Source organism: Hyaena hyaena, unplaced genomic scaffold (genome assembly GCF_003009895.1).
Source record: "Hyaena hyaena isolate Hyena2069 unplaced genomic scaffold, ASM300989v1 scaffold_723, whole genome shotgun sequence".
NCBI lineage: Eukaryota > Metazoa > Chordata > Mammalia > Carnivora > Hyaenidae > Hyaena > Hyaena hyaena.
In genome coordinates, this window is record NW_024081356.1 from 779797 (window position 1) to 794439 (window position 14643).

At 50.2% G+C, this 14643-nt stretch overlaps 2 protein-coding genes across 4 annotated transcripts in view; both read left to right on the forward strand.

The window, feature by feature from the left end:
- Positions 1–4089, forward strand: part of KDM3B (lysine demethylase 3B) — a 68211-nt gene extending 64122 nt beyond the window's left edge. For both annotated transcript variants that reach the window (XM_039217919.1, XM_039217920.1), the window contains one exon: positions 2663–4089. In XM_039217919.1, the coding sequence (XP_039073850.1) occupies positions 2663–2743 (81 nt within the window). In that variant the 3' untranslated portion in view covers positions 2744–4089. The remainder of the gene's footprint in view (positions 1–2662) is intronic.
- Positions 4090–5957: 1868 nt separating this feature from the next.
- Positions 5958–12548, forward strand: REEP2 (receptor accessory protein 2). 2 transcript variants are annotated; one of them, XM_039217891.1, is made up of 8 exons: positions 5958–6086; positions 7945–8017; positions 8308–8384; positions 10035–10155; positions 10390–10503; positions 10863–11004; positions 11108–11238; positions 11325–12548. In XM_039217891.1, exons 1-8 carry the CDS (start codon positions 6055–6057, stop codon positions 11391–11393), a joined length of 759 nt encoding a protein of 252 aa, XP_039073822.1. In that variant the 5' UTR covers positions 5958–6054; the 3' UTR covers positions 11394–12548. The 2 variants fall into 2 exon arrangements, with proteins under 2 accessions (XP_039073822.1, XP_039073821.1); XM_039217890.1 differs by having other exon boundaries at positions 5959–6086; positions 10857–11004.
- Positions 12549–14643: the final 2095 nt, after the last annotated feature.

Consider the following 14643-nt stretch of genomic DNA (forward strand, 5'->3'; position numbering starts at 1 on the left):
GATTCCCTAGGCAGAACTTCAGCAATCTGAATATACAGTCTCCCAGCCTCCTGCAGGTGGATTCAGGCACCTTCAACCCTGAGTCTCCTTTTTGCTGTTCCTTTTTAAAAATTAAGAACATGGGTGCCTGGGTGGCTCAGTCGGTTAAGCTTCCGACTTCAGCTCAGGTCATGATCTTTCAGTTCATGGTTCATTGGGCTTTGTGCTGACAGCTCAGAGCCTGGAGCCTGCTTCAGATTCTATGTCTGCCTCTCTCTCTGCCCTTCGCCTTTTTGTGCTGTCTCTCTCTGTCTCTCAAAATAAATAAACATTAAAAAAAGTTTTTTTCGGGGCGCCTGGGTGGCTTAGTCGGTTAAGCGTCCAACTTTCGCTTAGATCATGATCTCGCGGTTCGTGGGTTCGAGCCCCGCGTCGGGCTCTGTGCTGACTGCCAGCTCAGATCCTGGAGCCTGTTTCAGAGTCTGTTTCAGATTCCCTCTCTCTCTGCCCCTCCCCTGCTCACGCTGTCTCTCTCTCTCTCTCTCTCTCTCTCCTAGAAATAAATAAAACATTAAAAAAACATTAAAAAAAAAGTTTTTTTCTTTTAAATAAATAAATAAATAAAAATTAAAAATAAGAACATTTCAGGGCCCCCGAGTGGCTCAGTCAGTTAAGCATCTAACTCTTGATTTCGCCTCAGGTCTTGATCTCTGGGTTCCTGTTCTGAGCCCTGCCTCCAGCTCTGTGCTGACAGCCTAGAGCCTGCTTGGGATTCAGTCTCCCTCTCTCTCTGCCCCTCTTGGTCATGCTTCCTCTCTCCCTCTCTCAAAAATAAATAAACCTAAAAAAAAATTTTTTTTAACATTTCAATCTTAAAGTTATTATTACAAAGTACAATCACATTGATAGATAACATTGATACTATAGGTGTAATGCAAATATGCAGATTTTCACTCATATTTTCAAACCTTACCTACATTAGGTCTCTATAATACGTCACCTCCAACCCTCCCAATCCTGTCACTGCTCTATTTTTTTCTGTAGTATTTTTCACTGTCTAACATATTATGTATTTTTTCTGTTTGTTTGTATCCCTACTAGAATATAAGCTATTTAAGCTCCATGAAGGCAGGGATTTTACTGCTTTCTTCACTGGTTTTCCCTAGCATGATATCTGATACATACTAGGTACTCAGTAAATATTTGTTGAATTAATACAAAAAATTTTTTTAAGTTTATTCATTTTTGAGAGACAGAGTGCAAGTGAGGGAGAGACAGAAAGAGAGGGAGACACATAATCTGAAGCAGGCTCCAGCCTCTGAACCCGAGGTGGGGCCCAAACCCACAAACTGTGAGATCATGACCTGAGCCAAAGTCGGAGGCTTAACTGACTGAGCCATCTAGACATCCCAATACAAAAAAATTTAAATAAAGAATAGCAAAAGGGAGCTTATGTGCCCAGTACCCACCTTAAGAAATAAAGCATCCTTGGGGCGCCTGGGTGGCTTAGTCGGTTAAGCGTCCGACTTTCGCTTAGGTCATGATCTCGCGGTTCGTGGGTTCGAGCCCCGCGTCGGGCTCTGTGCTGACTGCCAGCTCAGAGCCTGGGGCCTGTTTCAGAGTCTGTATCTCCCTCTCTCTCTGACCCTCCCCTGCTCACGCTGTCTCTCTCTCTCTCTCCTAGAGATAAATAAAACATTAAAAAAAAATTTAAAAAAAAAAAAAAAGAAGAAATAAAGCATCCTTGGGGCGCCTGGGTGGCTTAGTGGGTTAAGCGTCCGACTTTCGCTTGGGTCATGATCTCGCGGTTCCTGGGTTCGAGCCCCGCGTCGGGCTCTGTTTTGACTGCCAGCTCAGAGCCTGGAGCCTGTTTCAGTCTGTGACTCCCTCTCTCTCTGACCCTCCCCTGCTCACGCTGTCTCTCTCTCTCTCTCTCCTAGAAATAAATAAAAAACATTAAATTAAAATAAAAAAGGTAAAGCATCCTATACATACATATTATACAATATACACATACAGAACAACTACATTATTGAAACTTCCATATACCCTTCCCCATTCTGTCTCTTTATTTCCCTCCCTGGAAATAATTGCTATCTTGGTTTAAAACTGTCTTTTGCCTATTCACTTTATTTTAGTAACTCTTAACTATTCCTTCCTGTTTCACGTGTAATATGTGTTCCTCTTAGGCAAAATAGAAAATACATGCAAGAACAAAGGGAGAAAATATCCAATAATCCTACCTACCCACTGTTGTTTTAGGGCATTCCTACTAGCTATAGGACCTTGGGCAAGGTTCTTAACCACAGAACCTTGGTTTCCTTGGTTTCTCATCTGTAAAAATGAAGGTGATGATAATAGAATCGACCCCATAAGACTGTGGTAAGGATTAAATGAAAGTCAACATAAAAAGCTTAGCAATAATGCCCAGCACTTACTAAATACATAGATGATGGTCATTAGGTAGCCTTTCAAATGATTTCATCATTCTTTTTTGAATATAGAGCTTATATCCTCTGTGATTTGTAAATCATTTATAGGATTGATTTGGGAAATACGCAGTCCTCATTGAAAGACTTCCTTGCTCACTAGTAGGCTTTATAGGCTGTGTAAAATATATATCTTTATTTGAGAATATAATATGGGGCTGCCATGAACTGACTGTGCTGATTGCTCTCTCCAGGTGAAGAATATCATTTATCACGCAGTAAAAGATGCTGTTGGCACCCTCAAGGCTCATGAATCCAAACTGGCAAGATCTTAGGCATGGAGAAATTGCTAACTCCCCTGTGAAGCAGGTCTTTCACTCACAACACATACAGGGAACAGCAGGGTTCTCTGCTGGAGCAGAGGCCCTTCACTGGGAGCCAGTGTGGTCAGTATTACAAACTCTCCAGCCACTCTTTTCTACGCTGCCTCAACACTGAAGGTTGACCCAGGAAAGTCGCACTGTTCACACACAGTTTCAGACTCCAAGCCAAGGGTGCCACATCCCCATCCTGTGGTCTTTTGGGACTCTGAATTGCCTGAACCTTGCTGGGCTTTCCTGCGCATTCTCGTGACTTGAGAGTCATGGAAACCGGGAATGTGGGCACACCTTTCTTTTCTTTGTTCTCTTGTGCCTAGTTAAGTGGGAATATGTTTGGAGGTAGGGGGAATCACATAACTGGTACAAGTAGGGGCTAATTGCTTAAACACACCTGGTGGAAGCCTGACAGTGTCTCTGCACGTGACCTCTGACACAGCCCATCCCAGGAGACGGGGTGAAGCCATTCTCCACAATCTCTCCCATGAACACTGGAGTCTTGCAGGACCCAGGGAGAACCCACTGCTTTTCCCAGGAGGCTCCAGGATTAGGAAACGTGTGTATTTAGTGAAAAATAGGTTTGTAGTGAAATAGTTACTATTTCATGAAAGTAGATATTTTTAGAATTTTTGAAATACCACAGTTGTTTTCCTGGATTATGAGGAAAGGCACATTACATTTAGTCTTCCTTTCGATAAAAATCTTTGAAGAACTATGATTTTTAGAAATCAACTGCCCATTATAGCACAAAATCAGCCAAAGCAGAATTGAAAAGAATTGGCTTTTTAGGATTCTTTTAGTTTCTTCCCTTCCCATCTCAGTCCTGTCTTGAGGGAACAGCCATCTGAGAAAGAACTTTGTCACGTCTGAGCTGTGGTGTTTTAGAGATACACACACTGGTGACGCAGGAACCATTTTCACATATTACCAGCGTTCCCTTGGGACTCCTTACATTTCTGAATGCAAAGGAAAGTTTGATTTCCTACATGAGACTTTTTGGTTTTTTGGGTTTTTTGTCCAAAAATATTTTCAGCAAAACTTTCCAACTCTGTGGAGTTTTATTAAGAATTTATTTGAAAACGATGGAATTCATTGGCCCATAGATACGTTGGAAAATGTATCTATCTTCTTTCCAGCTGTACTGTAGTACCGTGCAGGCTTGTTTATACATTCACAATTACCTTTTTTTTTTTTTTAAATAAAAGTCATTTACTGTAGAATACGTTTAATTTCACTTTCTGTATTTTAATTTTGTTGAAGGGCTGATTGGGATTTCCATGTTCTTATTAAAAATCTAACAAATCCGTTTGGAGTCGACTAAATTCTTCTGTGCCAATCATTCTAAAAAGCAAAGACAGGTTGAAGGTGGGGTTGGAGGTAGGGGATGGTTCATTTTCCTGACCTTCATTACATTGCTGCATCCAATTACCCTTTACTTCCTGAATTTGTGCCCATTTGAGAGAGGAAATGTGCCAGGTCATTGTGGTTTATGGGTTTGTGGGGTGAAGGGAAAAGGGTAGCAGAAGAGATGGGTTTTCCATAGTTGATACTGTGTGAATGGAATGGGAAAGGTGAGGGGGTCTTTAACCTTCCTGGAGCTGCGGGGGGCGAGCACAGTGGAAGATGGCCTGAACAAGGTTTTAGGCAATCGGTCATGGGATTCCTCAAAGCAGGAGGCCCAGCTGCCCACATATGAAACATGTGGCCCTAGGTCTACCTCGGAGTTGGTAGGAAAAGACCCAAATGGGATATTTTTTTTAAGCAGCAATTAAAGTGGCTTGAGGAATAAGGACAGATTATATTCCAATTAGAAAAGGCCTTTTGAAGAGGAAGTTGTAAAGAATAGCAAGAGGGGTCATCGGAGGCTGCTTCTCCAGACTCTGTTGGAAAACATCTTCCAAAGTGTTTGAGCCTGGAAATACAATTATCAGGGTGGAAATAGACCATTGTGTGGCTCAAGGATACTGAGCTTGAATAGGACCATAACTGAAATTCAGAGGTCTGAGTGGGTCCTTTCAGCCTGGTTGGGCACGGGTAGAGGCTGTGATCACCAGAAGACTTACACCTCCACTTAAAGAATACAGAAGCTTTGAAATGGGACAGGAAAGGAAAGCAATAGGGAGAAAGGGGGTTGCAGAGGTTGGAGCTTTGTTGCTTTGGTGAAAATCAGGAGGCGGGCTAGCCTACATTCTGGATATAAATGTCTTCAGAATTAGGGCATACACTGCTGCCAGCGTTTGCTGATGGGGGTGGAACTGGAGGCCCTGGATCCATCTCAACCCAGACGTCAGGTCTCCCTACCCTTTTGTTTAAAGAGGGTCTATCCCTGGGTATTCACCTTAAGCATGGGCTCTGTTTCCCTGCAAAGCTTAGCAAATGACAACATAAAAAAGCAGGTCAGAGTGGGGAATGGGTCCTCCAACAAACGGATTGATTGGTGATGGCCAAGAAGGGGTGAGGTGGACAGGTGCAGCTATAACTTTGACTTAAGTTCTTTGGTGGCTGTGTTTACAGGCCCTGTAATGAGGATGGACAGTTTGTTAGTCATCAATGGGAGAAGTAGCCTGATTAAAGCAGACTTCACGGGTTCATATCTTAGCAGCATGACTTCGAGGTTCTCTGAACTTCGCGAATTATTGAACTTCCTTAAGCTTCCCATTTCCTTATCTTCAAAATAAGTATAATTATAACCTCTGCCTTATGAAATGGTCATGAGGATTCAATGAAATACTGCATGTGAAGCTCTTAGGCTCAGAGACGCTGACACAGTAAGCACTCAATGAGTCCTAGCTAATACGCCTGGGAGAATATTTAAGCCTTTCAGCCTGATGCGGGCAAGGCAGGAGGAGGACTAAGATACGGGAGCTACGTTGTCAGAATGGAACATGAAAGCCTATAAGGACCTCAAGCCACGGCTTGGAATCCAAGAAAGATGAACAAGCGATTAGACGAAGGCAGGGTGCTGAGGGTCAAAGGCGCATGCCCGGTGATAGCAGGTGCAGGGGGGCGCGCCACTGCTGCTACTGCTGCCGCCGCCACCGCCACCGCCGTTGGGCCTCCCCTTTAAGAGCCGCCGCCGCCCACGGCCCGCCGCTGCGGCAGGGACCTCCCCTTTAACCGCGGCTGCTCGGCGCTCCGCGGCCCCCGCGGCGGCTGCTGCTGTGGCTGCTTCTGCTATTGCGGCTCCTGCTGCTGCCGCCGCTCGACCTCCGGCACCTGCATCCTCGGTTCGGACCGGGTCCCCGCCCCGCGCCCCGCCCGGCCCCGCCATGGTGTCCTGGATCATCTCTCGCCTGGTGGTGTGAGTGCGGCGGTGGCGGGGCGCGGCCGTCAGGGAGGGGGATGGGGAATGGGAATGAGGGTGAGGGGTGTTGAAGCCCAGCATGGACCGCTCCGTGGCTTCATATAACAGAGTCACCTAAAGGCACATCGTTCCTATTTGGGGTCCCCAGAGACAAGACATGCAAGTATAGGACCCAGGACCGGAGTGGGGAGCATTAGAGGAGCATAGAAAGCCTGGCTTCCCACCCCTTTTATTTTTAATTTTCGGTGTTCCTTCCCCTTCCTTCATCCTAGGGCTGGGCAAGCATGGCTTGATTTATGAAGGGGAGGCAGCATGTCCCCTCCCCCACCTAGCACATCTGGGCTGAAGGAGCAACTCAGACCTGGTCCGTCATCTTCCTGCGTGGAGAAGGCTAATGGAAGAGTGGGGAACCAGGCAGGGCCTCGTCATTCCATTGCTTAGGGCCATAGTTAGCAGCCTTGGCCTCCTCCCTCTTCTATCAGGACAGTAGAGATGAGGGCACAAGCTCTGAAGGCCCCCCCAGGAAGGACATCTGGGTACTGGGAAGCAGAGATGCTTGGAGGACAAAGTGTGGGAGGTAACCGGGAGAGGATATGTGTGCTCAGCCTGGATTTGTGAAAGCCACAGAGGGGAGGGCCTTAGGTGGCCTTCATTCCAGGCTGCCAGCCACATTGTGGAGCTCTGTCCCTCCTCCCCCAGGCTCCAGGAGAGAAGCCTGCCCCCACACCCCACACTTTGTCCTTGAGGACTCTACCCACCCCCACCCCTCTTCTCCACAGGTCTGTTAGAAAGTATCTTGCCTGTATGAGGCTGGTCCCTGTGAGAACAGGCAATACCCACACATGGTCAGGGGGCTGGGCCCAGCAGGGGTTTTGCATGGAGCTCAGTCAAGCCCTCCCCTGGCTCAGGACCTTGCCCCTCACCGTCCAGTCCACCGTGGGGGACTGACACCCCAGAATTCCCTCCCCCTGACTTCTTCCCATTCAGTGCTGTTATGTGCTTGTGTTCTGGCTCCCTGTCACTGGAGTCTCCCTCCTTCCTCTCCCCCATCCCACCTCAGAGGGAATCCACGGGCCTCATATCTCCCTGTGGCCTTCAGAGGGCCTGCCTCTCTCTTGTCTGGATGAGCTTCCTGGGAGACATCAGTCTTCTCCCTCCCTCACCTATGTCCTTATATATGGTCTCTCTAATGGGATCACTACCAGGTTGTACTCCGTTAGGGCCTTGAGCCCAGGGCCCTCTCCCGAGCTTGGTCCCAAGGGCGCTTATATGAGGGAATAAACCTTTTTGCCCCTCTTAGGGCCTCCTGCCCCTGTGCCCTCTGTTCCCCGGGCCCCCAGGGCCACAGTGGTACCTCTGATTGCCACATAGAGTACCCTGTTAGACGATATCAGGTTCCCCTACAGACCTGGCCCTGCCCAGCCTGGCTCTGAACCAGAGGTAGAAGGTAAGGGCAGACGACTGTGAATGAGCCCAGTATCTGGAGAAGGGAGCACCCTGTTGCAGTGACCAGGCCCCCACTCCCCACAATACGGATAACCAATGATCATTGCTGAAGACACACATTGGACCCTCTGGCATCTGGGTCTTTCTTTACCTAAGGGGCTGGAGAAAAACTGAAAACTAGAGAGGGAAGAGACATCACCTTCACTGGCTGGCAACCTCCATGCTTGTCGCCTGAGGCTTAACTGCTTTGGCCGTAACCACTGACCTGAGTTCACCAGTCCAGTTGATGTGGCACTCTGGAGTTCTGTCCTTCTCCCCTTACCTACCCAGGGACTGACTAATGCAGAGCTGGGAGGGAGAGGCCACTGCTCTTGGCCGAGGGGACCAGTAACCATGCCTGCCTCCCTAGGCTCATCTTTGGCACCTTGTACCCAGCCTATTCTTCCTACAAGGCCGTGAAGACAAAAAACGTGAAGGAATATGTGAGTTTATGACCTTTATCTCCCACCCACCCCACGTGGCAAAGATAGGGGAGGACAGTGGGTCACAATACAGACAGGAGTGACTTTATGCCAGTGCTTCAGCTCTAATGAGACCTTACTTCAAGGAAGTTCCTTTGTGTTCCCTTCCCCCAGCCCTGGTGTGATCCACAGGCAAAGTTGAGGTCCTGAGTGTCCCTTCCCCACAACACCTCCAGCATAGTTGGCAAGCAGAGATGGGGTCCTACGTGTTCCCTCAAGGCCTGGTCTAACGCAGCCCTCTGTACCTTCAGGTGAAATGGATGATGTACTGGATCGTCTTTGCCTTCTTCACCACAGCGGAGACACTCACGGATATTGTGCTTTCCTGGTGAGGTCCAGCATCCCCACCCTGCATCGCAGGGTCCAGAGTTTAGACTCTCTACCCCCACCAGCCCAACAGAAGATTGAGACCCAAGGTGGAGTCCTCCCACGGTTCCATGGGGTCCTGGGTGTCTGCCCTCCCCCACTGCAGGCCTGGCTTAATCAGTAGAATAAGAGACCCAACCCCCACATTTCTATCTGGTGATAGCCGAAGCACCACAATAGAATTTAGAAAACCTGCTTCTGCCAGACATCCTGTATGACTTTGGGCAGGTTACAGCTTCGTAGGTCTCAGTTTCCCTATATGTTAACTAGGCATATGATTCGATCTTATAGACATTCAGTGCTGGTATTTCAAAGCACTATTAGACTATGTTATGAACACTTGAAGGACAGAGAATCCTAATCACCTATATGTAGGTTCACAGCAGGAGCTCAAAAAATATTTACTGAATGAGCAGATGCCTCTTGGAAGAGAGGACTAACAAAGCACAGAACACTAAATCAAGAGAGTTTTATGGAGAGGTAGAGAATAAAGGATGATTGCATTGGATTGTAAGTGAACTTTGAGAAAAAGAGTTTTAGCTACTTAGCTAGCTATTTAGCTAGGGGTTAGATTAGGAAAGAGTAGTGGATTGATAATTGTGAGGACAGTGAGCATACATGCTTCTTTTTTTTTAAGTTTATTTATATTTATTTTTGAGAGAGAGAACGAGAACCAGCAGAGGGGAGGGGGGCTCAAACTCACACGCTCTGAGGTCATGACCTGAGCCAAAGTCAGATACTGAACTGACTGAGCCACCCAGGTGCCCCTGGCATAGATGCTTCTTGACACAAACAAAGGAAAGTGCGTTGTGAGGATGTAGGAGACGTGAAGGAGTCTGGCCTGAGGAGAAGGAGCCAGGGAATGGACAACAGTCCTTAAAAGCAAGAGGCAAGTCATGGCAGCAAAGGATGAGATCCAGAGCACAGCTGGAGAAGCTTCAGTCTTTCTCGTGGGAGGAAGGGCAGGAGGAGAAGGAGGTAAAGACCCAGGAGTGGACCTGGGAAGTTAGAGAGCTCGCCTTGGTATTAGCCCTGGGACAGACTAACAGGAGTGTTCTGTCAGAGTGGGAGGCCTGGGACTCCAAGAGAAAAGTGTGCGGAGAGCCACTACAAGGGGAATTCTGCTGGAGGCACTTCTCACCATCCCACTTGGAGTCTCAACTGTACCTCTCATTTTCCTTGAGACTAGAAATGCCAAGGAGTACCTGTGTGGCTCAGCCGGTTGAGCATCTGACTCTTGATTTCGGCTCAGGTCATGATCTTAAGTTCCAGCCTCTCATCGGGCTCTGCGCTAATATCCTGGAGCCTGCTAGGGATTCTCCCTCTCTCCCTCTATCTCTGCCCCTCCCCTGCTCATGCTCTCTCTCTCTCTCTCTCTCTCTCCCCCTCTCTCTCTTTTTCTCTGTTTCTCTCAAAATAAATAAATAAACTTAAATTTTAAAAAAATTAAAAAAAGAAAAGAAAGAAAAGAAAAGAAATGCCCAGTCTCCTGAGCCACATGGGAACCCCAGTGCACTAAGAGGTGGGGGACCAGGCAAGTTCTTGCAGGGGATCAGCTCACCTCCTGACTCCCTATCCCACGCTCTGCCACTTGCCTCTATTCTACCCACAGGTTCCCCTTCTACTTTGAGCTCAAGATCGCCTTTGTGATATGGCTGCTGTCCCCTTATACCAAGGGCTCCAGCGTACTCTACCGCAAGTTCGTGCACCCGACACTGTCCAACAAGGAGAAGGTTTGCCTCCACTCAGCTGACTTTCTAGCCTGCCCCAGGCCATGGCAGCCCAGTGCCTGCAGCCATGTACATTCCTGGCTCTCCTTGTGGGCCCCCACAATCTGGAGTGATCTGGCAGGACCCTGACCTCCTGAAGCAGGCAGTGCCTTTGTCCATGTGTGAACAAGGGCAGGGCAGGGTCTGACCATCAGGGACCACCTCTCACTTCCTACTCCTTCCCCTCCCACCCCTCAGGAAATCGACGAGTACATCACGCAGGCCCGAGACAAGAGCTATGAGACCATGATGAGGGTGGGCAAGAGGGGCCTGAACTTGGCTGCCAATGCCGCAGTCACCGCTGCTGCCAAGGTGAGATGGGGCAGACCAGGCTCCCCGGGCCCCACCTAGCTCATTTCATCACCCTGGCCGAGCCTCTTTGCATCTACCCTGTCCTTGGTGCTATGATGGTTTGGGGCTTGTGCAACTCAGAGTTCTAGGCCTGGTTCTACCACCTTCCAGCCAAGTGACTTCCAGTCTCTGAGTCAGTTTCCTCAACTGTCCAAAGGGAAAGTATGGCCCCAGCCTGTCAGTGCTGCCATAGGACTGGGTGAGGACAGTGTGGGGAAAGCATTGAGCTCGGTGGCTGCCCGGTGCTCCATAGTGACCTCCATCTCCACCCCGCCCCTTCCTCTGGTTCTCCCGGTGCGTGGTGGTGACCCTAGGGCCAGGGGGTGCTATCAGAGAAGCTCCGAAGCTTCAGCATGCAGGACCTGACACTGATCCGGGATGAGGATGCACTGCCCCTGCAGGGGCCTGACAGCCGTCTCCGACCCAACCCTGGCAGCCTCCTGGATACCATCGAGGACTTAGGTACAGGCAGGACCCAAGACTGGGCAGAGGGAGGGGGGACCACAAGGGCATGGAAGCCAGGTAGGAGAGCCACCAGACCCATGTTCTTTTTCCCCCAAACCAGGAGATGACCCTGCCCTGAGTTTAAGGTCTAGCACAAACCAGACAGATCCCCGGACAGAGACCTCTGAAGATGATATGGGAGACAAGGCCCCTAAGAGGGTCAAACCTGTCAAAAAAGTGCCCAAAGCTGAGGTAAGAGCCCAGGCCAGAGCAGGGGGAAATGTGGAGGGGATGTGACCCCAATCTGAACCCTCTGACTTCTTCCCTCCTTCCCACAGCCACTGGCTTCCAAGACACTGAAGACCCGGCCCAAGAAGAAGACTTCTGGTGGGGGTGATTTGGCTTGAGGTCCTTAACCCCCCCTCTGGAGGCTGCGCACTGTGCCAGTAACCCACATGCCTCCAGCCCCAGGGCCCCTCAGATGGCTGTTTCTGGTGCCTGCCCAGTGACCACTCCTCTGGAAGGGCTTGGAAAAGAGGGAGGAGGCCCTGCTATGGGGGTGAAGGGTAGAGGATGGAGGAGTTACTGAAGACTGAGCCACCTCCAAGGAGGAGGGGGCTCCTTAGAGCCCAAACTGCTATGCTTCCCACTCCAGTCCTGCCCCCACCCACCCAGTGCCTTGCTGAAGACCATGGCCATCCCCTTTTCTTAGGTCCTAATATGCCCCCCAATGCTCTCTCTGGGCTGGGGGGACAGTCACAGCCCAGACTGACCAGAGATGAGCCTGAAGGCACCCGGGAGACAGGGAGGGAGAGGGGAAGGCTTCTGAGAACTTGTGGCACAGCCCACAACTGTGAATGGAGGACAGGGGCTTAGCGTGTGCTTAAATAACCAGGATGGCCAGGCCAGAGCTGCAGCTGGGGGCATTGGGTAGGGCTGTGTGCTACATGTCCCCACTAAAAAGAAGTGGGGTTCTAGGGTGTGCGTGTGAGTGTGTGTGTGTGTATATCTTTCTAGACCTAGGGCTGGGGAGATTTTGGGTAAAGGACTTTCCTGCCAGCAGTGACCGCCCCCCAACCTAAGCCCCACAGCTAGCTGGCCCTTACCCGCTTTCAGCCCTTCCTCCTACTCCTAGAGCCTCAGAGGACCTCAGCCCAAGAGAGAATGAGGCTCCGAGGGCCTCTTACCTCCTCCTCTTCCTTTGATACCCTTTCGCCTCCTCCCATTCCTGCCCTGCTCTTGGGCTGGGCTGATCCACCCCCTCAGGGCCCATTGTAGAGGCCCCTGCTGAGCCAGCTCCTTTCCTCCTCACCTGGGGGCCCATCTTCCTTTTCCCCAGAGTCCACTTCCTGTGCCAAGCAAACTGGGCCCCGTGTGAGCAGACAGACCCTTATTAGCCCAGTTTTTGCCCCATACTGTACCCCAGCTTCTGCCGTGGCTTCAAGAGGAATGTGTGAAGAAGAAAAGAAATTTTGGAGCCAAAGTGCTTCCAATTCTGTGAAAAGAGTGCCCATTGGACCTTTGGCACTGGATGAGCCAATAAACCAAATTCTGGCACCTCATGTGTTTTGGCCTTTGTGCTTTGTTCTTACCCCTCCAGTCCAGAGGTGAGAAGGACCTCAAGAGAAAAGCAGGCCTCAGCTATAGGAATGATGGGGGAAGAGGTCAAACTGAGATCCAGGAGCACTGATCTCCAAGATAAGAGATAGGCTTGAGCTGGTTCATCTGGGAAAATGGTTTGGGGGTTCAAGATACAGCCAGAAGAGTAGGGGGGACCATGACTTATGAAGGACTAGAGACCCTAACCTTCTAGGTTGTCTTGTCCCTTGGAATTCTGCCCACAGACCTCCTTTCCCAGTGGACCTCCTGGTACCTTATGGAAAGTGTCAGTATAAGCTCTGAGGACAGAGACCCCCCCCATGAGGCTCCCAGGGAAGAGGGAATAGGATTTGGGGGCTGCTGGGCACAGAATTGGTTGGCCACACTGCCTAGAAAGGCTAAAGAATGTTGGAGGAGGGCTGAGAGCCAGAGACTCTGAAGGGAGGAGACAGGTAAGGCTGAGGAAAGAGGTAGAGATGGGGAACCAGCCTCATGGTGCATGTCTGAGTCTGGAGACAGAGAAGGATGACAGGACACCGAGGGCTGGAGACAAAGAGACAGTCCCTGTGGCCCCAGGAGGGAAGGTTTGAGCCCTGGGATGCTGGGCTAGGTTGGAGAAGACAAGGAAGGAGGCTGTGGGGCATGGAGTCTGAGTCCTTGGGAGATAGAGCCAAAGCCACCAGGGGCCAAGGGGAACAACTGGCTGGGGATGAGCCCTGAAAGGCAGTGTCCAAGAGAAGGGAGAGGATGGCAGAGGAGCAGAGACAGCATGGGAAGAGAAAAACAAAGGAAAAGGGTGGAGAGGGAGGGGGGAGAGAGCAAGGCAGGGAGGAGGATGGGAGAGGGGAGCAAGGAGCGAAGAAACAGCAGGGCAGCCTTGTGGAGGGAAAATGAAGGAAGCAGAGCATCGAGTGCGGCAGAAGGTATGTGGGGACCTAGCCCCAGGCTCTGGACCCCACGTTTGGCAAAATGCCCCTACAGCAGAATTCCCTCCCCCTTCCCTGGCATCACAGAGGTATGTCCTCTCCGGCCTCACACTCAGACCAAAGTAGCCAAGAACCTCCTGAACTGAGGTCACAGTGGAGGTGGGGTGTAAAATGCCCTTTTCATCTTCTTTGGAATCCTCCAGTCAACAGCTCTCTGAAGGTCATTCCTTTCACCACTGGCCTCTGAGCAAACTGGCCCCTTCCTCTAGAAAGGAGAGGATGTGTTAGGGTAGAATTCAGGGGAGAGACTCCTTTGTTCTAGAAAGATCTCCAGAGAGTAAGATGCTGCAGTCTCATGCTAGCAGCTACCATATGGCCAGGAAACCAGGTTAGTCCCTCCCTAACCTAAATCCCACTTGCTGCATAACACACAAAGATGCACCATTGCACATGTGCACACACAAATACACGCTTGCACCTACAGTGACCACTTGCTAAGAAGGTCACTGCCAGATTTCCTGCTGCCAGGCTCTCCATGCACATCTGGGTTTCTCTGTGTCAACAGGAACATACTCAGATTTCCGAGCTCCTTGGTCCGTTGCCATGGAAACATTCAGTCAGTCTCCTAGAACTCGGCACAGGGCCTGGCCCCTGTGGTGCAGGGGAGGAGAGAAGAGATGGAGGATGACAAAAAGATGGAGGGATCGGCTCCTTGGAGGGGCGGGCAGGACACATTTGGGTCTAGGTGACATCTTGCTATCTCATTCTCTCTTGGGACCACCTGCCCTCTCCCCTCTTCGTCAGTAGACCTCTAAGCCAGGGGAGTGGGGAAGAGGTGTCAGAACAGATGTGTGGAGGACACTGGATCAGTGCCCGGGTCCCCAGTGGGCATCGAGAGATACTAGCTTTTGAGTGGGAGCTGAGGTCTAGCCCTGTGTCCCACCGTCTTGGGGACACTGGGTAGTCCTCCAGACCTGAGGTCCCTGGAGAGAATGTCCTCAGGGCTGGAACTGCTTCATCTGGCTCTCCCTCTCTTTCTTGTATGTGTCCCACACCCAAAGAACCTGCTTAAAATGGGATTTCCAGGCTGTGACATCAGAGGAAAGCCAGCAGCTCCAGCCTGTGCCAGCTC